The sequence below is a fragment of the Macrosteles quadrilineatus genome, unplaced genomic scaffold (genome assembly GCF_028750875.1).
Source record: "Macrosteles quadrilineatus isolate MER2022 unplaced genomic scaffold, UCM_ALF_1.0 Scaffold_7__1_contigs__length_78375512, whole genome shotgun sequence".
Classification (NCBI taxonomy): Eukaryota; Metazoa; Arthropoda; class Insecta; order Hemiptera; family Cicadellidae; genus Macrosteles; species Macrosteles quadrilineatus.
The window spans coordinates 67,332,736-67,360,085 of NW_026542600.1; the positions used below are offsets into that span (position 1 = coordinate 67,332,736).

At 34.4% G+C, this 27,350-nt stretch overlaps 1 protein-coding gene across 10 annotated transcripts in view; it reads right to left on the reverse strand.

Moving 5' to 3' along the window:
* The window catches only part of LOC128998713 (tau-tubulin kinase homolog Asator), a 102,816-nt gene that overhangs the window by 35,681 nt on the left and 39,785 nt on the right, over nucleotides 1-27,350 (reverse strand). For 7 of the 10 annotated variants that reach the window (XM_054424974.1, XM_054424972.1, XM_054424973.1 and 4 more), the window contains exons 2-12: nucleotides 25,168-25,306; nucleotides 23,677-23,824; nucleotides 21,719-21,933; nucleotides 19,912-20,082; nucleotides 19,180-19,365; nucleotides 15,304-15,522; nucleotides 14,784-14,931; nucleotides 12,233-12,415; nucleotides 8,996-9,178; nucleotides 6,230-6,397; nucleotides 680-798 (exon numbers count right to left, since the gene is read on the reverse strand). In XM_054424974.1, coding sequence (XP_054280949.1) covers nucleotides 680-798; nucleotides 6,230-6,397; nucleotides 8,996-9,178; nucleotides 12,233-12,415; nucleotides 14,784-14,931; nucleotides 15,304-15,522; nucleotides 19,180-19,365; nucleotides 19,912-20,082; nucleotides 21,719-21,933; nucleotides 23,677-23,824; nucleotides 25,168-25,306 — 1,879 coding nt within the window. Of the gene's footprint in view, nucleotides 1-679; nucleotides 799-6,229; nucleotides 6,398-8,995; nucleotides 9,179-12,232; nucleotides 12,416-14,783; nucleotides 14,932-15,303; nucleotides 15,523-19,179; nucleotides 19,366-19,911; nucleotides 20,083-21,718; nucleotides 21,934-23,676; nucleotides 23,825-25,167; nucleotides 25,307-26,089; nucleotides 26,258-27,350 lie in introns of all 10 variants that reach the window. The other 3 variants (XM_054424970.1, XM_054424966.1, XM_054424965.1) reach the window with 3 other exon arrangements.

The window sequence follows — 27,350 nt, forward strand, 5'->3', positions numbered from 1 at the left end:
ATTTGGTATAATAAATTCTCTAGCATGGCCATGTACACAAGCGTTGTTGTGTTCCTGTGTACTGTCTAGTTTAAAAATTTATTGTCGTAAGTTGGTTTAATTATTGATTGGTTGATTACTTTTGACACTTAAAAGGATTTTGAACTTAGTAAACTACCCAAAAGTTCTTGGTTAGTAGTAAACTATATAGCCTGAGTTATCTAGTCATATCATCAACTGATAAGGGGTATGTGAGTTCTATGCTAAACTGGGTAACCATTTACTACTGCTGATTATAAGTGAACTTGCTGATAATAGTATTATTGTTGTTGTCATTTTGGAGTAATAATTGGTTTGAATTTGGTAAGCTATTAGCCGCCCAGCTGATTGTTTCTTTTTGTTATCTCATCCAAAATATCATCCCATGAGTACAGGAGAACTTCCTTGTTGGACCCTGTTTAAATTCTACTCTACAACACGGTGGCGCCCAGAAATAAACACTAAGAACATTCAGTTTGGATTATTTAGTAAGGTGTAAGCTTTGAGTTGGACCACCCCTTCTCCCTGAGAAAGCTGAGGCAAATTTGGGAAAGGTTACAAAAGGTTACAGTTGTAAACTAAACCTATAGTTTCCTAGCACTAGCAATAAGAAAAACTCCACCTATTTGACCTTCAAATAAGAAGACATTAGCTTACTAACCTGAGCAGTTGGGGTATTCCTGTGTTCAGGACTTGGGAGATTTTCCCCCTTCCACTCGTTGTCGGTTGTTTCCTCCGAGTCGTCAAATTGCGACTTCCACTGAGATGCCAGGGTCAGTCCTAAAACATTTCAATAGTATCAGAAACCTCAGTAGAGAACCCAGGTTTTGATGATCAGGCAACAACAATTTATAAGAATCAATATTAGTAGTAATAGTTTAAGATAACAAACTATGTCTTAATCTGCGTAGCATCCAAACAGAAGCAAAATATTTATTCTAGATCACAAGAGGACCGTAAGAGGACACTTAAGAGGATTTTAAGATTCAACATGAAATATTTCTTTGCTTCTGATCTAATCTTTATTAGGCTACCATAATATTGAACCTACATTACACAAAATTCAATTATCATAACCACAACCCTCCAAAAGAAAGAAATGCATTACCATGCTAATTAATTTGTTGTACGTTTAATATAATTTTAAAGTTTAAATCTAAAAAAAAACCTTTACAACCAGTAAGAGCCATATTGTGTTATATATCAAATATATAAAATTTGAAACACAATATTAATTTTTATTCATTGAAACAATTTAAGTCCCTATTTTACATATAATGGCAACTAGACAACCCTTCTTCAGATTGATTTTTTTTTTAATATGGTACAATAAATTTGTAAACAAAAAGGGCAATCACACAGATAGACATTCTTATATTTATGTTAATGATATTTAATTTAATTTATTGTCATAATAAATAAAGATTTATTAAAGATTTTTATTATTTTATTCATCATCTATAATAAATGTGGGGTCTTGATCAAGGCCACATTTCTCTAATGGCTGCCGGGGGCCTAACATAATATTTTTTTATTCCCTTTTGATAGGGGATGGATTTTAGAGCTGAACTTTTGTTCTTGCGATAGCCAAAAGCTATTGCAAAAGAATTGCAGTGAAATCCTGTGTCACTTATGACTAAAGAGTTAACATTAAAACTACAATAGAACCTTTCAAATGTAGTTAAATCATACTAATATTATACATGTGAAAGTTTTTGCCTTTATTTGTTTGTTTGAAGTTCAATCATGCATTAACTACTGGTATGATTGAGCTGAAATTTGGCATTATGATAGCTCAGATTCCCGATTAACATATATAAGCCTATTATTATCTAAAAAGTCCTTTCGGGCTCCGCGCCAGTGGCTCTGGAATTTCCCATGTTAACCTTATGAGTATTCATATTTAAAAGGAATTAAAGAATTTATAGTCAGCTGTTTCAACTAAACAAGTTGGTTACATGATATTCAATAGCATTAAAAAGTTATAAGGTTTACCAACAGGGTACAGCACTATTAATTCTTTTGCATTATTTTATGATAACAGCTAATTTGAACTAAGCAGCAGCAAAAAGCTGCCATACACAATGAGAACTGTTAAAGTAGGATTGTTTACAGTTATGTTTATGTGTTCAATTTAATAATTGGCGACAAGCATTCAACAGAAATACTTGGTGTGTGTTTGAAAATTATGCAATGGAACGTGACGCAACACTAGACTATAGACAACACAAATGATTAAATACCCTCGCCGCAGCAAACCTGCCGACTAAGCGAATTTCCATTTGTCTGAATTGATTTTCAGTTAAATATATTTTAATAACATTAGGCTTAACGAGTACCTAGGTTTGCTGCTAGAAGGAAACTAATAAAGTGTGTTTTTGAGTAAAATATTGATAGCTTAGTACAAAATAAATAAATTTGCCAAGTTTGATCAAAATATATCCATAAACAAGCAAACTAGGCCTACAACATTTGACAATATTCTCCATAAGAATAACATGGGAATTTTAAATTTACAATTTTTTAAATTTTCTCCGTTACTAATAATCGAACAAAAATACTTTTATATACTAAATTATTTGTTTTTTTAAGCTCTTTAAAAAGGTCTAAAGAGAAATCGGGAAATTTTGTGTTTTGAGGGTCAAAAGTGAGAAAAACCAATTTTTACCCCATAAAACCCCCCGTAAAGCCCCATTCCCATGGTCTGATCGTGCTGGTTCGCGAACTCATTCAAGTTTATCTCGCTTTACACCTTTAAACCAAATTTCATCAAAATCGGACAAAAATTACTCAAGTTATCGCGTTCACGGACGTATATATATATAAAAATTTGAACGAATGGTGTTTTTGGCCTCTAGGGACATCAAAATGAAAAAGTAAATCGGTCCCGGGTCTAGGTCTTACCGTGCCACCTACGGTAATAGCTACTTCCCTATAGGGAAATTCGCTAAAATATATTGAATGGACAGAGAGAGCACTAGCACTACATTGCAGAGCATTAAAATGGAAAGACGAGCCTGCTGGAATGAGTTCTTCTGGTGGAATAATTTCTTTACCTGTATTAGAAGAGCCGATATGAAAGAACTATACCTTGAAGAAACTGAAGAGTTGCAGGATTTTCAGTTTTAAGATTTTATGTTGTAAGATTTTTTTAGTTGGAGATTAAACATATTGTTTCGTGTTAGATGGTTTCATTTAGTTTTTAATTATAATTTAATCGCTGTAGAATTTTTTATCTTAAAAAAGATTAAGTAAAAAATTAGGAAACTCTCCAGTGTCCAGTTGTGTCACCTGTATTGATTTAAATTGTAAAACTCTGTTATTTCTTATGCTGTATAATGGTTATACCATCGTAGGCGAAGCTGCTGGTACAAGTGATAAAATAAAAACACAATATTATTCAATTATAAAAAATGTAAAATTTAAGTAAGTTACACTTAACTCCAATAATCTGACTGACATAGAATCCAGGAAGGTGCCAGACTACCCAAAATGTTGGATTACCCAAAATAATTACTGAAACCAACCTATATCCTAAGTAAAGTAATCTTATGCCATATTTTCTATGCTTTGACTATTAGGTATTCAAATGATTAATTTAAGCATTAATGTATTAAATATCTGTCCGTTGAATACAAAACAAAAACAGAAATTACCAATTATAGTATTGTATAGAACAGACCTTTCTTAGCAAATTACTGATTTAATGCTTTACCAAGTGTGTCTAGCGAGTTGGAATATCGGGTGCCAATCGTACCACATTGCTGTAAAAAAAAATTTTTTTTTACAATTTTCCAGTATTTCTTTAGGTTTTGAAGATATTCTGGAAAACTTTTGCAAGAAGAAAAAGACTACAATTTGAATTGTTTTCACATATTAAATATTTTGAAACAAAAATAAATAGTAGGTGAGTAATGACAAGTTTTAGTACCTTTGTTGTATAATTATGTTTATTTATTTTTTTGTTTGATAAATGGTAGATTCAGTTAAAATTTGGTAAAAATCCATTTCCCTTGGATTTGGTGGTTGCAACTTCGTTTTAATGTATAAAAGATTCATAACTTTTTCCCTTCTCATTTAATTTTTTTTCACCAACCCAACTTTTTTAAGTATGAGCACAAATTCTATGAAACTAATCATCTATTTTGTAACCATTTTTGTCCCGAATACGGATAAATTGTAGTAAAAGTCTGGATAAGAACATGGATTCCAACTCCAAGGTTTTTCAGGTATCTGATTGAAGAAGTTTGGTGTTAGTAAGGGCCAAGAGTTCTTTTTACATAACTTGTAGCCAAAAGCATGAATGGATGAGAACAAATCTGGAAAAATATTCAAAAATAGTAATGTTATAGTATTAGTTTTCTTTTAAACTATGTTTGTTTAAAACTATTCTCAAAATGTAACAGATGGCTACTGGCGATTCAGATCTTTATATTAATAGCCAAATCATTTAGTATCATAACAACAAAATTTAACCAGTGAATGCCTAAGTGAATGCCAATTTTGTTAACTTGTCAATTGATTTTATAACTCACGTCAGATAATAATCAGAGATTCTGGGTAACCGAGGTAGTCTCGGTCCCTACAGCCTCGTTTAACCGGGAGTGTACTACATACTGCATAGGCTAAAATGAATGGACACTGGCACCAAGGAATAACAAGATCATCGCTAAGGATACAAAATTACAGAGGCCTACCAATGCATGGGTAATATACAGGGTGATTGATATAAGTGTGCCAGCTATTTTATTCAAAAACTATAAGAGATATCAAAAAAAGTTAAATGGTAAGTGCCTTGGATTTTTCATTTTAAAAATTGTAGTCAAGTCGAAAAAATATATTTTAGCTGCCATTTTTCCAATATGGCCGCCAACTTAGATTTTTCTTATGGAACACCCTGTATTTTATGATGTATTCCGGTAGAAAATGTAATTTTAAGACGATTTTACACTTGTGTTTGTTTTTATAAATCCAAACGTTTCAAAGATAATAATGGTTAAAGTTGTAAAATTCCGAATAGTTTTAGAATAAAACAGCTGGCATGCTTGCTTAGGCCTTTATCGAAACTCTTTCTCATGCCGAAATTTCAAAACTTTAACCATTATTATCTTTGAAATGTATTTCCGTTCATTATGTCTGATAAACCAAAATTTCTACAACATACAGGATGTCTCACTTAAAGTGAACCAATAGCTAACTTTTTTTATTATGAGATATAGAGTTGACTACTTATATGACACCTCTGTTTAATTTTTAAGATGGTTTCAAATTTAAAATATATATCCGTCATTTTTTAATATGGCCGACAACTTTGTTATTTCTTATAGAACACCCTGTAATTTATGATTGTTTTAAAAAGGAAATACAATTTAACAACGTTTTTAATCTTAAAATTCTTTCTCTAAAGCTACTTTTTTCGGAGTTACAGCGTGTTACACCTAAGAAAAAAAGGCTTGTGGTGTACGTTCTGCATCCTGTAGTTCCTAAACGAGTAAGTTTAGAGACCAAATGCGGAGAATAAATATGTCTTAAATTTTATATTCAGTAACAATCATAAAATACAGGTTGTTTCATAAGAAATAAAACAAGATGTCAACCATATTCGAAAAATAGCAGACATATTTTTTTAATTTAAAACCATTCCGAGAAACATTTTAAAAAATAAAGGGGGTGTCCTATACGCTTTCCCATATAACTAACTCTATATCTCACAATAAACAAGTTAGCTTTTGGTTCTCAAATAACAAAAATGTTATCAAAGCATCCAGTGTCTGAGTTAATAATTATCATACTATACACTAATGCTACCTCATCGTAACATTCACTTTGTATACCGGTACATTTAAAAGCACGATTCCATTTAATTTCAGCCATATTGAAGGCTGCAGGTTCTTAAAAACAAAATTTAAATTTGTATAAACTGAAAACATAATTCTCAAAACAGTGACTTATTGTTTAAAATATTTGTCATCAACATAATAGTGAAACCATAGACTAGGGCACAAAAGATGATGAACCAAAATTATATTTTAGACAACATAATTACACTTCCTACTTATTTACAACTATTTATTCTTAGATTAAAAACTAATCTTTAGAGAAATAGGTGCATGTCTAATGAAAACAACTCTTGTCTCATTTGGCTACCTAATAAACTTTATAGTTATCACAAAACAAATAAAAAATATTGTGAGAGTAAAGAAGTAATCACCTCCTCCCCCACGAGTCACTTGTTGCATCGCAGACAGATTTTCATCATCGATGACTGCAAACTGAGTCACCGAGGTGTCCTTATTGTTCTTAGACGCACTGCGCTGCGCAGTAGGTGGAGGGGGAGCTCGCCGATATCTCTGGTTGCCTCGGACACCAGGCTCCGTTCCTGTAAACATACATGTGTCTGTGTTAGTGAATACCCCTCTGCCTCAAACTTGTGTGTTGTTACAATAAAACTTTAGCTTGAGTTGGTTATTGAGATATGCAAGAAACCTCTCAACTATCACTTAGGATAAGTTGCATAAACACAATCTCAGTGTAGCATTTACAAAAACCTGAACCTATGTCGTACAAACAAGAGTTGGTTTACTGTAAAACACAAGACCTCTCCCAAAAAGTTAGATTTTACTAATTCTCTATCTTTAACCTAACTAGGTTTGCAAATCCATAAATTAAAATTCGGCTGGGGTAATAGAAGACTCTTAAATACAGCTTAATTAAGTATCCCAACAACTAGTGTTCCTGTTCCTGCACAATTTAAATGTTCAAAAATAAACAATAAACTCTCAAACCAACTCAAGAACTAAATATATCAATCTCTTCGTCTAAAAACCTCCTTATCTGTTTAGCCAAAACTTCCCCAGTATAATTTATCAACTACATAGTAAGTGATAGTCAAAACTAAACATTTGGAAACTTGCAACCATAAACCAATTAAAATTTCAATTTTGAATCTCAAAATACATCATATAACACAACCTAATTTTATGATGTTAATTATAAGAACATAATTTTTAATACACAAACTGATATATTTAACTCCTTTCTGAAGTTTTGATTCTCAAAACTCACAGATCAAATCTCAAAACCATAATTTCCAAATTGTTGGTTGTTTTGAGATGTGAGATTTGGTTTTGACTAGTGATGGGCAAATCCAAGAAAATGTCGGTACCGGATCTAGATTTAAAAAAATTTGGATCCGGATCCAGATACACAATGTCATAAGGGTGGGTTAAAAAAGAACTTAATATTAACAGAATGCCAATTTAAATTATACTGTTTAAAATTAAATTGGTAATGTTTAAAGGTTAATATATCTTATATATAGAATAATCTCTAGTTGAGCCCAAAATCCCTCATTTTTGGGGGACACTAAAAATTTTCAAAATCATAAAATGAAACATTGTGCTAAGTTTGCATGACCACCAAAAGGATATCTGTGTATATTTTACTATCCTTCGATCTTGAGTATGCTATATCGTGGTTTTTGCATGCAGCATCCAATTTGTTTATGCCTGGATCACCTCTTGCTAATCGCTCCCTTAAATTCGTTCCAGGTTCACAGTACTGATAGCCGGGTATGTGAAGTTCTAAAGGTAAAATACCCTACGTCTGTGTACAAGAAGACTTAATGTGTCCTAACTGTGTTCTAACTTATAAAATATTAGATGGAGTGTTTTGACTTTTTATTCACCCTGTATGGATACAGATAATCTTCTTGTACACAGACACAGGGTATTTTGCCTGTAGAACTTAACATACTCGGCTATCATTACTGTGGACCTGGAACAAATTTAAGGAAGAGATTAGCAAGAGGTGATCCAGGCATAAATAAATTGGATGCTGCATGCAAAAACCACGATATAGCATACTCAAGATCGAAGGATAGTAAAATTAGATCAGTGGCTGACAGCTTATTAGCTTGGGAAAGGGTAAAAGCTTCAGACTCTAGTATTGGTGAGTTAGATGCTGCCTGGGCAGTTACTAACATAATGAAAACTAAAGCAAAATTTGGTTGGGAAAAAGGGCAGACTTCAAAAGTTAAAAAACAAATAAAAAAGAAAAAAAACCTGTTGGGAAAAAGAATAAAATCCTAAATGTGCCTGCAAGAGGAAAAATAAAAGTGGTAAGCGGCTCTATTTGAGACCGTATACCGGATCTGGTAGTAAAAGTATAACAAATGTACTCATAGGAAATAATTGAAAGACTCAGAAAAGCCATTAAGTAGTTTGGATATAATAAAACTTGCTGCTGATTTAAAGTTGCCTTATTTTAGAGGAGTCTTTTTGTACATGGACACAGATTGTATTCTTGTACACAGACACAGATAGTATTGTACATGGATACAGACGGCTTTTTGTTAGTAAAAAAAATCTGAAAAATCGGATCCATCAAAACCGGATCCAGCCCAAGATCCGGATTTCTTTGGATACGATTGGGCACCGGTTCTAGCTCGGATCAGGCAGATCCGGTAGTCCGATATCCGGATCCGACCATCACTAGTTTATCTCAACTACCTAGGACTTTAAGATGAGTTAGATATTTTCCTTTGTTCCCCTCATTTTATCAAAATGTCTTCTTAAGTCGAGTACTTCTCATTCATAAATGAATAGAAACAAAATTATTGACCATTACTGTCTTAATGAAATGTATAATTAAATTTACAAGTTCAACAAGGCCAATATATAATAGATTATTCAAAAGATTTATTGTTTTCCAATATCCTTTACAACATCTGTTTTAACTTTGTTTAAAATTAATTTATTATTAAGTAAATATTTACTTTTTGTACAAGTGTAATTGTGCCTGAAGATGGAAACCTAGTTTCTGAAAGCGCTATTAATATTATATATTGGCCTTGTTGAACTTATAAATTTAATTATACATTTCATTATTTATTGCCAAAATCTCCAATATAAGTTATCATTACCGTCTTATTTCATTACTCGCATCTGATTGTCAGTGGAAAGTATGTTTGTTTTACCTTGTCTGTAAGTGTCAAAAGAGTAGACACTGCCATCTTGATCAGTGATGGTGTCCCGAATGCGAGGAGACTCGCCTCCAACTTCCGAGTCATTGTTGAGTGACACAGTTCCTGACATGAGCCTCGCACGGTTGCGGTCTTGAGGAGCTGTGGCAACTCTCAGTCTTGACAAGGCTGCGTCTGCTGTAACCGTTACCATCAACGTAACCACGGACCACAAGTCAAATCAAAAAATCAAATCAAATCAAAAAATCCTTTATTCAAACAGTACATTTCTATACATGAATTGTGTCAAGTCAAGAATAAACATAACTATACATTTGGCAAATTTACTACACTAATTAATTAAGAGCTATAATCTATATGTATACACTTTCTCCCCTACAACTACTTACTGTTCAACCATTACAACTAACTATTGATTTTACATACTAATATCTAATTGAAAAAGTCCCCAATCTTGTAGCAGCATTTATCTGACAACAATTTGAACAAACTGGTTTTAAATCTTTTAAAATCTGTCAAACCCTTTATGGTGCTAGGCAGGCTATTATACAATTTTATGCCAGAGTAATATGGAGAATGTTCAATGGTGGAGGTGTTATGTCTAGGGTATGTAAGGCTATTCTTTTGTCTTGTGTTATAGTTGTGAAAATCAGAGTTATTTGGAAAATTTGATAAATTTTGTCTTATATACAAAATTAAATTATATATGTATATACTAGGAAAAGTAAGAATTTTGTGATTTTTAAAAATACTCTTACAGGATTTTTTTCCTTCAAGTCCAAAAATAATACGGATAATTCTCTTCTGCATTTTAAAAACTTTTTTTCTCCTATCTGAATTTCCCCAGAAGATCACACCATAATTAAACAAGTGATAGACATAACCGTAATAAACCATCATGAGAGTGGATATGTCAACAGATTTAGATAAAATAATGAACATAAAATGAGCTTTATTTAATTTTTTTACAACTTCACCAATATGATTTTGCCAAGTCAATTTTTGATCCACTGTGATGCCTAAGAATTTAACTGAGCTTACTGAATTTAGAGAAAGATTCAAATCTAATTTTGTTAATGAGTCTGATTTCTGGTAGTTTTTTTGGAATTCCATCAGAAGAGATTTATCTTTATTTAACGCCAAACCATTTGCTTCAAACCATTTTTCTAGCTGAAGGAAATCTTGTTCAGCTGTTTGCTGCATGAAAATTTTACTATGATCAGTGAAAATAATGGAAATGTCATCAGCAAACATTACTGATTTTGACTTAAAATTGAATTGAAGTAAAAAATAAATTCATGATGTTGGTTGATAGTACATGTTTAAATTTGCTAACCTTAACCCTCCGAGTGTCCCTAGTTTTGGCCTTAATGTCTGCCTATTTTTTGCGCATTTGCAAGGTTTTATTAAAACGGATCTGAGAAGCTTAAAAACAATGTTAATTATACTGTTCTATATACCATTTTGTTTGGAAAATCATGGCCTTCAATATTATACATAAAACATAAGGAACATTTGTTTCAAAAAAAATTTTTGGGTAAACAAAAAAATATATTTTGGAAAAATTTTCAAAAGAAAAATAAGTTCGCGCTCAATGAAATTGTATAAATTATAGGCCTATAAATATTTGAAAATAGCCACTTTGTTCTAAATTTTATGAGGATTACAAATATATAATAATATAAGGAAGTAGATTTGCAAATAAATAAGTTATGGGCAAAAAACAGATTTCAGTACAAAGCGTTTAGCTAAGAATGCATAGCCTAACCATAGCTAGGAATCTGGCTGATAATTTACATCAATATCACTACCTACTTCTTCAGGATCATCAACCAGCCCTTCAAAATCACTTAAATCTTCTTATAATGCATCACGTATATCACTACTTTTGATTTTTAACACTAAAACAATGATAAACGTAATAAAACACATCAGTCATCGGTACGAGGTTAACCAAGCTGTTTACAAATACGCACGTCAGCTGTCTGCTACAATTATGATCGGCTCGAGAAAAAAAAGCGCTTAGAGACAGACCTCCGGAGAAAGCTTAGAATCTGCCAAATAAAACGATACCTAACTCGATCCAGTTCAATCCGATTTTGTCAGTCATAGAGCCTTCGCCGTAAACAGTGTTTGTGAGTCGAAATTTTGACACAAAACACTACACAAAGTGTGTTATGTGTCGGAGCTTCAACAAATAACACTCGAAGGGTTAAGGATTATACAACCCTTACTCTGGATGATATAGTACTGCAAGATTGTTTTCTATTTTATTGAAATATAATAATAAGATAGGTCTACTCTTGGATATATTTACACTGTAAATATTTACAAGACTGTAAACATATAAGTTATATAAAATATGTTACAAGCAATCAATTTTCACCTGTCACACCGATCATCATCGGCCAATCAGAGACTCTTTGGTCGCATAACCATACTCCATTCCATATTTACTGTGCAGTATGGAGTATCCATAAGCCATCTGTAGAACATGGCTAGTTCATATAAGTTGGAATCTTCTTTAATTGAGAATTTCCTCTGGTTCCTAGCATTTCATATGCAACCAATGATAGAAAATCATGGTTAATTCAATAATTCAAATCATATTTTGGATAGTTCATAGAGTTATATTTTGGTATGTTTTTGGAAGTTTATAAAACTGGTTGCGCAAGTTTCTACTAAAAAAAAGCTGTTCGAAAGTCTAACTATCAGGAATTCCCGAAAACATGTTGTATACAGATTTTGTAAAAAATAAAATATATCCAGCCATTAATGTGGACTTGCAAAGCTCGTTGCACTCTCTCCTCTCTCCAGTCTAATTGACTGTTTCCTTTGTGATTCTTGTCGTCATGTCAGTAGTCGATGCTTTCAAATCATTGCTCAACCCCATCCACCCTTCTATCTAACACAACTCATCACGCAAGTATGGCCAACTTCTGGATAATTTTTGCAATCTAAATTTCCTTACTAGACACAACAACTTGAAAAAGGAACAAACTATGAACTATTATATTCAAAATCTTAAATTTCCTGGCCCCATAAAAAATTAACGTTGGTCTACAATGTCCTCTTTTTCCCAATTTACAGGTTGACTGAACCCCCTGAGCTCTTAGTCTAGATCACTCTGAAAAACCTTTTCTATCTGCTTCCCTAATAGTTATCTATATAGGTTTTCTACCCTTTCTGACACAAAGATTTGGTACAGCTGTTTCAATTAACAGGACTGACCTGACTTACGCTGGTTCTGGTTGCTGGTGTGTCTGCGACGGTCCGACTGGCTACGCGCTGACATCATGACAGCATCGCCTTCACAATCCACTCCGTCTCTTTCATCTTTCTCTTTGTCTGACTGTTGACCTGCTGCTGGAGTTCCAGGCATAGACACCGCACGTCGCTGTTTTTTGGGTGAACCTGTACATATTACCATTACTGGTTAAGATGCTGTGCATATTCAACCCATATATGAATGTAGATGAGTGTAGAATGCCTTATGTAGCTTTCTTACTGACTAAGATCAGCGGTTTTTCAGCCGGACCATTTATCCCATTGACCAAGGACAGTTGGGACCTGCTTTGAACCACCGAAGTTCTACTGACATTTTACAGGATCGAACTGGCAACCTTTTGATTACCTTTTGATTTTTGATTAGGTGAGCACTATAACCAATCAGCTGCCCAGCTATTTAATACTGACCATTAGTAGCACTGTCGAACATTATTGAATGTAACAGTATTCAAGTTTGCTGAGGTGTATTGCAGGATATAATTAAAACAATTGTAGATTTTTATTTTATAAACTGAGTTTCTAATCTCATCCAGGTACTACTTGTTTTTAGTAAGTAGGCTTACAATATTAAAAGTAGGGACAATCATCGCACAAAGTAGCATTCAACAACAACTGGCTTAGTTATGAAACATGTAAACAGTTGAACTAGCTTTTTACCATATCTATAATCTATTCTATCCCAGAACTTTATAAATACAGTGTTGGCTTTTAGCCTCAAAGAGTGATTTCAACAGAATTTCTGTAGAAACAATATTCATTAGGCAAGTAAGACATGAAGGACAAAAACACCATTTAACACGTTCACTGCGGTTGGGTCAGTACGGCGATCACAACCCTCAAGCGGCCGGGTCAGTACTGACCCAAAACCCACACTGAAGTGCATCAATCTTTTTCTGAAGTGCGAGCCTAGCATCGGTCGAAGGCGGACCTATATCTCGTTAGCGTGTAGTCTGTGACATGTTTTTTGTTGTGGTGTAGGTTGGTAGTAAATTTTCCCGTAAAATCCCCGTCTGGCAGGCTTAGAAATCAACTTATTGTCCTGTCTTTCTCCCTCCAATTTACGTTCCATCTGTGGGTGTTTTAGCAAACTACGTAGACTCTCGTCGTAACGCAGTACACCACCACACATTATTTGCTATTCGCCAGACTGAAATTGAAAGCCAATCACCCGGCAATCGGGCTCGTTCGACGCTGTGCTGCACCGCCATTGATGGGTCGCAACGAATGTGTTAAAATGGATCAATACATCAAAATCTCTCGATCTACATTCAGCCACGAGTAATTGACATTGTCAATTAACATACATAACATATCGTCTTATTATTAATAAACAAGCAAAAATTTAACAAAAAGATGGATTAAATTTACAAAAGTGTACAAATCAGTAACCCTAATCTTTTTTCATTTAAAAACTTCAGAATTTATCAACAGAGAAAAATAATTTATTTCAGCCATGAATCTAGGACAGTTTTGGGTTTTTCATAGAAATTGTTACTGCAGAGGGGATAAAATTTATATACTACGATTATTTGCCATAGTGTATAGGAGTAAATCGCTAGTTGAGATGACAGCTTTTTCTTGTGTAATGAACATGTATGTTTGATCGTTGATTCTTAGAATGTACCTGAATTAGTGATGGGCGATACGGACACGTATCGCGATACAGCGATACGATACGTATCGGAAAAAAATATCGTATCGCCATATTGAATCGGGCGTCTGTATCGCGATCGTATCGTCAAAAATATCGAAAAACGATACGTATCGTATCGTTTCCCCCCTCCCCTACCTAACCTAGAAACGAAAAATGTATATAAGTACCTGGGGACCAAGCTTTGCTCAGGGAAAATCATTGGTTTACTCTGAAAACAGTCTTAGTATTGCAGATACATTAATCCATTTCCATACTCCACACTGCTCGCCTTTACTACTTCCTCCACAACCCCCTACGTCTTGGACCTGTTTCCCTATCCTTCCCATAGCATTTTAGGATTGCAGATACATTAATGTAATTGCCACAGACAGTCCCACACTCTGCACTGCTAGTGCTAGATAGAACGCTGCTAGTGGAAATGGACTGGACTGGGATGGGACTGGTACATTATCAAGTAAAAACCAAAAATACAGACGTCAAAAACTCCTATTTCAAACTACACATCCACAGAGTACAGATTTTGCAGTTTGCTCGGCCTGCGCAAAAAAGATTAAAAATATCGTTTTGACATGAATCGTATCGCTCTATGTGCCGATATAAATACAAATATCGTTTTAGGCGATACGATACGTATTGTTTTTCAAATATCGTATCGAAATATCGTATCGTCCCTCGCGTATCGCGATATTCCGATACGATACGATACGTATCGCACATCACTAACCTGAATACTGATCAATATTCTCTTTGATATGTAATAGGCTATTTAAAATATATAAACATGGAAGGGTTCAAATATTTAAACCTTTGCTGCTAGAATTATTTTAGTAACATTCTCACCCAAAACTGGTGTGGTGACATCCTGCTGGGTAGTTGCATTGCAGTTTCTGTCAATTGTGATGCCTTGTTTGTCAGCATTAGTTGTAGTCACTTGAGTAGTGTCCACTTCAAGCTTTCTAGTTCTTCGACAAACTGCGTCAAACTCAGCCTATAAATAGAATTAACTTTGTTATATTAATATTTAATGTAGTTCCCAAGTAGTAGTCAATGACCATTATAGTTTAAATCCTGTATAGATGATACAACTTCAATTGTATTATTAGTTTTTAAATCCTTTGAATCTTTTAATTAGTCAGAGGCAAGGTTAGAAGAAGAAATTGCGTTGATTTCATTGCATACTGTTCTAACGGTTGCCATTTCCAAATTCTTCATTTCATTAAAAACAATTCAAGTATACGGTTCAATAGGTTTGCTTTGTTGGTTTTGTTTTTATGAAATTTTGAAAATATTACTGCAAAATCGCCAAAAATACCTTGCCACTACAGAGTTCGCCCATTGCCAGTTGGAGGGTTAACAATACCTCGTTATCCTTCCGGTTGTCAGGCTGGATGTTCTGGTTATTGTTGCGAGGTGAGAGAGGGGCTGGGGTAGTCATGGTTGTGATGGCAGGAGCTATGGTTTGGATCTGTGGTTTCTCCCAATCATACGGATCTGATTCTCGTACCCCACGCCTCTTCATGCATCTTTCCAGCAGTAGACTCAACATTGCATAGTCCGGTTTATCAGCATACTCCAAACTCTAAACAACCAAAACAATTGCAACTTTGTTACTACCATCCACCAATGAATATGTCACACAAAGTAAAAGATATACAATCCTGATACAATAAAACCCAGACAGTAAACTTAGTATAGATAGTGGATGTAATATAGTAATATGCCAATAACATACAGAATTGAATTATGTTTTAAAATGTCTACAGCAGTGTGGACAAATTTTATTCAGTTTTTAAAACCGCCAGTCCCTTTAGCAATTAATACTAAACATTTTTTCTGTTATTTCTATTAAACCCAAATATCATATACTTATACATCACCTATGGATAATTTTTGATGAGTAAACCAAACACATTTAAATCTACTATACGTATATTCCAAATTTCGATTTCAATTGAATTTAACAGAAGGAAAGCTAAAACTCTTAAAATGATAACTTGAACCTAATAAAATGTGCTTTTGCGAATGATCTGGTTTCAGATTCAATCTGTGGTTGGTTTTATTTTCAGGGTTGAATATTGATTTAGTATAAGGGTGTGAACTTTGATTCAGTGGTGGTAAAAAAAAAAAACGATTCAATTCATGGGGGGATCAGTATCCATATACGAAAAACGCCTGCAGAAAGTCAATGCAATACCCACAATAGAGGAGCGTGTTGTTGTTGCATTTCCTTTACGAAGGTGTTCTTTTAATTCTTTGCATGTAAATATTGCTATATAATTGTTTTATAATCTTTTGTTTTGACATTGCAAATGATGAGAAGTTTTGTAAAGTGAAGGACTGTGAGACATTTTTTACTACTGTAACACATAATTCCCATGTTATTCTTAAGGAGAAGAAATAAACTGATGTAGTTTACTTGTTTATGGATATATATTTAGTATAACCATATTTGGAAATTTTGTTTGTTTCATACTAAGCTATTAACATTCAATAAAAAACACACCTCAATATCTTCCCTGTAGCAGCAAACCTAAATACTCACTAAAATAAATGTTATTTAGATAAGAAATAAATCTGACAATTTTTAGGAAATATTGTAGTACAAATCCAGCCAGGTAAATGGAAAATCTTAGTCTGCAGATTTGCTGCGGCGGGGGTAATTGTTTACACCAAAACATATCTGTATTTGTAAATCAATATTATAAAATAGGTAACATGCTTGTCAATATGATTCAGCAAGTAAAAATTAAATAGGCAAGTAAAGCAGCTCACTGACATTTTCAGCAATACAGGTTCTTCTAATATGATAGAAAATAAATATTTTTTCACCTAAAATAGATATTGTCACATGTATGAATATGCCTAACCACACCAACAAACATTTGCAGTACACAAATGTGGTAAATTTTAATTATTATTATTTGACTCCATTGACAAGTACGAATAGAAAAATGCCATATTGAAATGAAATGAAATGAAAAATGTCTTTATTTAAGAGGCGAAGTTAGGACTAGCAAGTCCTCTCTACCACTTAACCTCTAAAACATAAATAAACTATCCACTTTATAAATAAAATTAAATAATCTAAGGTACCATATTATAAAAATGTTGAAATTAAATTTAAACCCAAAAAGTCCATTCACACAAGCCGCCAACAACCCGCCACACCAGCGCCAGAGACTCATTCATGCCTGCTACTCAAAATCATAGATTTTATCTCTGCCCCAAACCTTGCACGGTTTTCTATGGATTTTATATGGTCAGGAAGAAAATTCCACATTCGAATTGCAGATACTAAGAAAGATTTATTAAAAACTGTTGACCGGTGAATTGGTGTAGATAAAAGAAGAGAGCCTCTACGAGTGGAACGGGTACTGATGTCAGAAATGAAATGGAAGTTATCTGATAAATACTTAGGAATTTTACTGTTGATAATGGAGTGTAGGAGACGGAGGGTGTGAAATTCCCGAAGTTCATTTAGCCTCATTAATGAAAGCAGGTTGAAATATGGAGTCACATGGTCATATCGTCTAAGGCCAAATATGAATCTGATACAGGAATTCTGCGCTCGCTGAAGTCTGCTAGAAACCTCATTAGTCATGTCATATTGCTTCTAATCAAAAATCTTTTAAATATAATTTTTTTGCTGCTTCGCACACTCCTATTCAAATAAATTGATTATTATGAATAATAGCGTTTTAAAACCCTCTAAACTCTCTATCTAATACAAATGGACCAGTCTCAGTACAGTAGAACCTCGGTTAACCGAGGTAATTGGGACCGAGGGTACCTCGGATACGGCGAACCTCGGATAACACGGAACGTAACCTAAAAATCGTTACCAGGGCTAAAAATAGCTCAAGATATACTAAAACATGAACAAAAGTTATTAACTGAACTGTTTTTTAGTTTATTAGTACAAGAAATTAGAAGTTTATTAGTAGAAGAAAGGGTGTTATTAGTACGCAATAAAACGTGAGAGGAAACGGTAACACTCACAATACTAAACACTGTTTTAATATAACACTCAATTTATTGCACAACTGAATACGTATGATATAGGCTACACAATGTACAGAAGTTTAGTTACAGTACAGTATTCCTGTTTACAAAATTAAATCAAAGAAATGAAAATTAATTTACTGTACATTGTACAAAAATAAACAAAGTAAGCTAACCTTTTTTCCCAAAGAAATCAGTTATTGTTTTTTGACTTAGATTAGAGGATCTTAGGCTAGCCGCCCTGTTGCGCCAGCGTCGCAGCCAAACTAAATCGTTTGTTGTTGCGGTTTCTTATTGTTCAATGTATGCCAGTCACTGAGCTAAAATTATAACTGGAGGTAGCACTGCCATTGCAGAAGTCTGTCAAAAGCGTGTCGCTGATTTTGTTAGGTTGGTATAGCAGCAGGTTTTTTCATCCAATAACATGGCTTCTATAACTAGGTTTGCATAGCAGTGAGTTTTTTCATCCAATAACATGGCTTCATTTTAACTCACACCTCACGCAAACATGGCGGCTGGCGACACGCATCTTTGACATTCAGTGCTACCTCCAGTTAGAATTATAGCTCAGTGATGCCAGTGCTCCCTCGATCATTCTTAGACCTTCTGTATGTGATATTTTCTCAGTCGCCCCATCAGATTCATCGCTGTAAAAAAAACTTTTGTCGAATCGGGGTGGTGGGGAGAGCGAGTGGCTCAGTCGCGTCTCGGCATTGAAACAGTTCGCATTGGTCCGGCGGCGAGCGGTGTCGGGTTACAAGACCTGCAGCTGCTCTGGCGAGCGGTGTCGGGTGACAGTGCCGTATGCATTCGGCAAAGATAAGCGCTAAGCTACGCAAATATTTGGCCGAGGAAACACGACAGTTGCCAACATTTTACTGTACAGTAGTTTTAACGCATTGCAGGCTAGCGTGCGTATTGCGATAAAAGGAGCACCCAAACGCTCATTACTGTACGTAGTTTGTGCGTGTTTCTTTTGCTTTTTAAATAAAAAAAAATCGTTCGAGGACGGCCTCGGTTAACCCGGAGTCTCGGTTAAGCGAGGCTCGGTTAACCGAGGTTCTACTGTACTTCAATTAGACTTTTGGTTAGACCAGTGTAAAACACCAATGTTACTTTGAAACCAATAATTGCTCGTTTCACTGGACATTTAAATTGAACCAGCTGAAAAACTGATATATACGTAGCAGTCAAACATAAATTAACTTAATTAAATATAGTAAGCATAACTTACCTGTATATGCTCCAGAAATAACCTAAGGTCAGAAGGAAGGTGTTTTAAAAGCGCCCGGTGGTCGTACTTCTCCTTCATTAAGCCGACTTGCTCCTTATCCTTAATTTTGCGCCAGGGTAACTGGCCATTAACAAACTCGACTACCATGTAGAACAAAGACCAAAGGTCATCATGACGGCCCATTTCCTAAAATAACAATATGATAAATTAATATTTAATTAGAAAAAAACTTGTTACTCTGAGTACTTAATGAAAACCTTACATTATGAAAACGAACAGAGTATGTGGTATTTGTAAAAATGAATGAGAAACCTTCATTTTCTACACAAACTTACTGAAAAACATTAAAGAAACGCTGGAAGTGTCTCTACAGACATCACAACATATTTAAATCTTAAAATAGCATCCAAGAGACTCATATAAACTTATGACAAAACATTTGCTTTACCAGGTTACGACTTAGGTGCTGGTATGCCCAAAGTAAATTTTATGCAACAAGTCATAATAATATACTGAAATAATACAAGTTTGTAAGGGAAACATTTAATGAAAGTCAATATTCTGTATTTTTTTTTATTTAATAAAAAAAACTTATAACATGTGAGTTATTTACATACTTAGATTTACATTGACTCAACCTAAATTGCTCCTCATATTATTAACTTGTAAAACATGAGTTTGATTTATTCAAGTGTATTTTATAACCGAAATATAATCAGTGCTACCACCCACCTTGTTTTTGTGAGCATTGATGGAAGCATATCGCACCGTGCCTCTGAATCCCGCAGCGGCACGGGGAGCCCTCACATCCCCTGTGGCGGTGGTATATTGCCGAGCCAAGCCAAAGTCTAACATGTAGACTTTCCGACAATTGGAAGGTAGTCTTCCAATAGAAAAGTTGGACTGCAACATGAAAATCATTCATTAGTCACAAGCAAGGTTTTTGCAAAACATAAATATGGGAGCCTAAATTAAAAAAATACAACTTATAAACTTTTACTCTACAAATACACATTGATCTCGTAAGTAAACAAGCCCTTCGGAATGAAACAACAGGGTTTCCAATCAACTTGGAAATGAAATTCACGGTTTACTCAAGGTTTTCCACAGTTCATAATATAGCCTGTGTTGTTTTTTACTTTAACAGGGGTTGGGGGTTTAGTTCCACATGACTGAATCTTATAACTTAGTTCTAGGATTATTTTAAACAGAAACTGTGCGATATCCAAGACACGGAAGAAAGAGTCTACAAAGTTTGCAATTGAACATTCACAATGTAGCCACAATCACAGGAGTTGGATTTGATTGATTGATTCTGAAGGGGCGGACCTTGTCCTGTTGCACGTCAGCCACTGATGGGCTTTTTGCGCTCCCCACTTGGTACGTCTGAGTTGCTTAATGAACTTCAGCATCCTATCTATGAGCTCCTCCTGAGGAAGGTGTCTACCCCTTGTCATTGCTCCAAGAGTATCCCTTACCTCGTTCAGAGCTGTCCGGTCATAGAGTAGTTGGTCTGCAGTCTCCTCTGACTGCCCACATTTCCTACATGCAGTGTCTCCATTGTGGATCCTAATTATAACCACAGAGACAAGCAGCCAGTGCATAAGCCCCAGCTTGAGCCCCCAGGTTCCTCCCACCATTCGCCTCCATGCCATAAGTGACCACTTACCTTAATCAATGACCTTTTGGAGTTGCAGCTTTCGGTCCAATACCACAACCAGGTACTTTACCTGATTCTGCATTTCAAACACTGTGCTTTGTAGTCTCAGAGGTCCGATTCCATTTAGATCCTGCCTCCTGGTGAAGGGGATCATCGCCACATTGGAGAGGTTGATTACATGAGATAATCATTAAGTAATCATAACGATCACGGGCGATGACCACAACAACACCGTAATTGTGTAGGATATTTTCAAGAGGTTAAACTGAATATCGTAGCTGATCATTATTTCACCGCAGTTTGGATAAAATTCAAAGCTCCACAAAGTAACAAGAGGCAACTATTTCTCAATTTGGCTTTGAAAGATTCTGTGAATTGAGAATCAGAATCAGCTCATTCATCTTCTTAAGATTCTAAAATTCTTGATTCTAAAATTCATGGCTTAACCCAGGTTTTTTGCAGCTAACAATATTCATGGCCCATTTACGGTTTCATAGTTTTTTGTAATTGTAGGCCTTTTTGGCCTAGTAATTGTATTTTTGTACTTACCTGGCTAATGCAAACTGTATTATTGTTACTTTGGCCCAATAAAATGATTTTATTTTATTTGATAGTTTTCAGGGTTGAGTGCGTACCCTGAACTGACCATGGCTGTACAGTAAAAAAGAGATTTTTAGTCCCGCTCATTGACCGTACAAAGTCCTTACAATGATCCAACATGTATGCATTAAATATTATCACATGGAACTATTACTCACTATGTCCATCATCAGAATTACTTTACGAATACATAACTACTAAATACCTCTAATTTCATGATTCTACATTGCAACATAGTCTTTGTTAAGTTAAAGTAATGAATACATAAGTGATACTGACCGGCTTTATATCTCTGTGAAGAAATCCAACTTGATGGATGCTGTCAATGGCTTTGAGAATTTGGTGAGCAAGACGTAAGGTAGTGGAGAGGGAAAATGCACCTCGTGGTTGTGCACGCCTCAGTTCAGCAAGATTTTTGCCTTGCAGTTGCATCACAACATAGTTGAATCGATCATTTCTCCCGCATCCAATAAAACGACACACATGCTCCTTGCCTGTAACACAAGATAAGTGATTTGTAAAATACCATCATACATTTATCCAACTACACTAGCCAAAAAAACCTTGCATAGGGCCTAAATATTTTAATGACAAGAACAATCGCTTGCACTTATTGGAACTGTAAATCCTCTCAAGATAATACAATCAAAAGAGATAAAGAGTTCAAAAACTCAACCAAAACCAATTAAAATAATGAAGGCTTTAATGAGTTCCTCACTTCCATTAAAAACAGTTGTATGTTTTGTTTTTACCATATCACAACTATTTTAAATTGAAAACTCGTGTTTTTTTCGTGGTATTAGCCTAATTGACGAAATTGGTAACATATTTGTTTACATACAGGACATGCAACATGACGCTATCAGCAAAAGAAAGAACAAAGAAATGTCTGTGAACTTGATTACATTAGGATTCAAGTTAATGCTGAAATACCAACACCACTCAGTAAAAATTCAGTTACTACCCTAAACTAGACAGGGTCGGTGCAAGGTGTTTTCTCTGAAGATGCAAGAGTCATTTTTGGCGCCCTTCAATATATAACCCACCCCTAGATATACAACTCCTTATTTGAATAAAACATTAATCAACTAACTCCTTATTTGAATAAAAAGTTAATCTACTCCTTATTTGAATAAAAAGTTAAAATCATTTTCATATGTAGGCCTACTACATTAAATAAATAAATTTAATTAAATACAATTAAACTATAACATTTAATAAAAATTTGCCTATAAAAAAGTAAAAGAAATATTTTGTTTACCTATGTATCATTATATTTATTTCCATTTTAAAATTCAATACTAATTCAATACTTTTCAAGACTAATTCCATATTTTTCAAGACTAGATTTTTCAACAATTAGTGATGTGTCAATACTAAAATGTATCGATTCTCGGTTCATGATACCAATTATTAACTAACATTTCTCGGCTGTGTAGACATTATCAGTATTCCTTGATAGCGGCAAAATAGTGTTAATCTCCCGCAGCCATATAGCCATCATCAACGATCACGAAAACGTGATCGTCGTCTTGCGCGACCGTGGCAAAATTATGAACTGCTCTCGCGGTCACGAAAACATGATTGTAGTCTAGCACGATCACGGCAAAACCATGAACATCTTCCGTGGCTGCGTAGACATCAAGATTGTCTCCCACAGTCACAAAAACGTAATTCTAGAGCGATCGCGGCCAAATTCTGTTTATCTCCCACGGCCTTATAGACATCATCATCATCTCCCACAGTCACGAAAACTTGATCATCGTCTAACGCGACATCTCGTTGTCGTTACGACAAAACCATCGACATCTCACGGTCGTGTAGACATCATCATCGTCTAGCGCGATCAAAGCAAAATCATGAAAATCTCCCGCGGCCGTATAGACATCATCATCGCCTCCCGCCATCACGGAAACGTGATCGTCGTCTTGTACGTTCGCGGCCAAATCATGAAAATTCCCGACTTTGATATTAAAATAGACTAAATCACAACTTTTCAAGACCATTTTGAAATGCAATACTAATTCCCGACATTCCAGACTACTAGACACCCTGTATTTAATACGCTACATGCAAACTTTGGTCCCAAAAAGGTTTTTTAAATGTCTTGCCCACACATATTATTATACATTGAAGCTCACGTCTAGGTGTCTAGATGTGCAAACAAACGAGTATCACAGAATTTATGTTTAAATTTAGATTCAGTGCATTTGTAAACAACTGACTAGGTATCTTACCCTGCAATTTCTTTAACACCGCCACCTCCATTTTTAACACTTGCTTTGGTTGCCGAGCACTTTCGACCTTCAGTGCTACCTGCTCTTTTGTAACAAGGTCCAAACCCTCGTAGATCTCTCCGAATCCTCCTCCTCCAATCTTCTTCATCTGGTATTGAACAAACCTTTGTAAATTTGTGTTATATTTATACGAATATCAATCACTTATTTATTAATTTTTCTTTATTCACAGAAAGTTACAATAATTTATTTAATAAATAAGGATGGCTGCATAGGCTAGTTGGAAACTATTAAGCATTTAAAGTTTTTTTTTATCAAAAAGAATTTGATGGCCTCTTTTTAATCTTGACCTTGCCCATCAACAAGAACCTCTATGAGAAGGTGTGAGGCTGCACAGTACTAGGACAAACTATACTGAAATATATGTTCTAGATTTTAAAGTGGCGGCACAGGGACACAAGTTAAAGATATTGCTACCAATTGAGCCAATAACTGAAAAAAATAGTGGTACGAAAGCAGATAATACTACAAATTAAATTGTTTGACTACTTTATAAAGTAAAATGATAAGTTAATAAATTAATTTGAGGCATTAGAAAAATGTGTTTTCTCCTATGGAATTTATATCTTTTCATATATTGCAATACATTTACTAAAACTAAATATTCAATGGATATACCACTGTCACCATAGACTGAGTGAATTTTTTTTTTCGTGGTTGAATTTTTATTTGAAAATTTTCATGAATAAGAGGTTATTGTTAGTTAGGATTGTAGGCTTATCTGAATAGTAAAGATTTCATTTTGGCACAAGAAATATCAACAAATTTATACAACACATTATACAAATATTAAGTACTGGTATATATGAGATACAATAAACTGATAAAGTAAAATGTGTACATGTTGGCAACATTGCTGCCAACAACTTCCTAGCCACCATTGGACCTGATGACATCACTCAGCTCAACTCAATCTCTACTTGGTTGAAAACAGTGCCTGTGACAGCGAATATTTCATTTTTTGTTGTAAAATGTAGAATTGTTTGTGTTACTTGTGCCAGAGAGAACTATTTAGGTAAGCCTGCTATCCTAATAATAATCTTTATAACACAGGCAGTAAAACTTGTTGGCCTATGTTGCATTCCTAACCTCATAAATAAAATAGTTTAGTTTGATATAGAATGATTTATTCTTCATTAAAACAACAATAGGATGGATGAGTGAGCACACTCTATAGTAATTACAATAAAAAATAATGAGTGAAACAAATTATTTAAGAACACTACAACAAGGAAAGATATAGAACCTAATATTTGTGACAAAGGACCGTAAAATCACTGCCAGTGTGAGTTTATCTTGTTTTTATTAATGTTTTGAGAGTGTATACAGCAGTGCCATTTTTTACAGTTCTATTGGGAAACGATCCTTACATTATCTCTTCCTAATAATAACTTGAATTAGAAACATAAGCCTAGAGCTAGGCCTACTTACAACTTTCCATCTTTCCTTCACTACGTGTCCCGGCTGAAGTAGATCCTCACTCGTCATTGTAATATTGTTGTTCTGGTCAGTTGATTCGTCACCTCCTACATGATACCCCAACTCTTCCAATGATGAGTCATCATAGTTCCTGCAATACACCATAAATGTTCACCTTCAGCTTATTAGGCTACTAGGGGCAACCTTAATAAGTAGTCTATATAAATAAGCATGAGAACACTTTTTATTAATATGTTATTTAATACAAATCACAACATGTTTCTCTATAAGTTTTAAGTGTGTTTACCTAATTCTAGTTGTAAACATTAAGTTTTGAATCATTAAAACAGATTTACAAATATATAAATTGCTAACTTAAACAATAATAACTACTTATGTCAAACGGAAAAAAATATTTGATTTGTTTTAACAAAGAAAATTAGATTAATTTGGTGCGAGGATTCACAGCTGATATGCAGGCCTGTAAACTATGATATTTAGCTTAGCAACATAACTCATTAGGTCAAAGTTAAAATCACCACGGACTTCATATTTTTGCTTCTTTCTAGTTAATCATCATTGGGTTATTAGCCTACAATTTTTGTATGCTTTACTTTACAGTATTCTTCCTCTGATTTTAACTGACTAAGTTGAGACAAAAATGCTAATCCTTGTAGTAAAATAAAGTATATTTGGGTTTAAATAACATTACTTAATTATCAATTTATCCCTAAGTTATAATAAAATTGATCTGATGAGCTTTCTTGATCAGTGACATAGTCAGACAATCATTAAAATTGAAGATAATGAGGTCATAAAGCATTTCCTTATATTGCACTGAAATGATAAGAAATGTAATTTCAGTGAGATAATGATGTTGTAAACTAATCTTAAATCCCTCCCTGTGTACTCTGCTCTATTGTATCATTCTTACTGCTTAGTAAGGGAGCGAGCTGGTCTAGTGGTTAGAGTGCGGGACTCCGGTTCCTGGGGTTCTGGGTTCAAATCCCGCCAAATCACCAATGGATTTTATCTAAGTGATAATGCCGTAACCCCTAGGTCTAGCCTGAAGTAATGTGAAAAACAATTCCGGGCTCGTGTCCTAGGACAAAAAAAAAGAAAAAGTAAAGCTGGACTGAATCCATAGGGCTACTTAGATATATCCTATGTTCAGCCCAACTTGCATAATGGTATGAATGAACAGTAATGTGTCATTGCACTAATCAAAGTGATTTTAGTCAATAAAAACTCCTATTAGCTTTCAATTGAATACAAGAGTGTGAATAAGGAGTAAAGACTGCTTTTTAGATTTATAATTTTACACTTCTAATAGGACTTGGAGACTACAGTTTTGCTCATTGATGATAGTTTTGGAGTAGACCTACCAGTACAATAAATAGGCAATAAATGGTACATTAGGTACTGATGCATGTGGTAAATGTGTATAGGCTATTTATAACATTTATTGTAGGAGAAGATAGAATAATTTAACTAAATAATTTTATGTCATGGTCTATGGCAGGATATGTTCATGAGTCAGACAACTTGTACAAAAAGTTATCGAGTCTGGTCCTCAAGTTCCCTCGGATTATTTTCAAACATTTGCCAACTAGACTGATAAAACATTTTTACCATCAGCAATAATTCCTAATAAGGATCGGTAGGGGGAATTAAGGTCAGTTTTAATTCGTAACTGGGTTTTTATGTGTCTGTTATTTTGACAAAAGCTTACTTTGACACCAGTTTAAAAACTGTACGGACATAACCTTTTAACCAGATATTATTCATTGATTTAATTATGTCAATATTAATCAAGTTTTCTCACATCTTATTAAGTTTTGGCGACAAACACACAGCTGAGATAAGTAAAAAGTAGCAAAATGCCTGATTTTAGGTGCAAATAAAAAAAATATCTACCCATCATTGTAAACTGTACGAGCCGTTTATTTTAGGTGGGCCTCTCCCACCAAAATCTGCTATAGATCGTTAAACTCTTCATGTATCAGACCTACAAATTAAGAAGGGACGGGGATACATTTTCACAGCAGGCTTATTTTGTTTCTGCCAGCGGAGGGTCATACTGCCGATTACGTCGGATTGCAAAGTGTTGGCACCATCGGGAAAAACAAATATAAAATCTAACCAATAGCGATATTCGTTAGTTTTTTCGGCTAACTTCTAAGATGTTCGTTAGT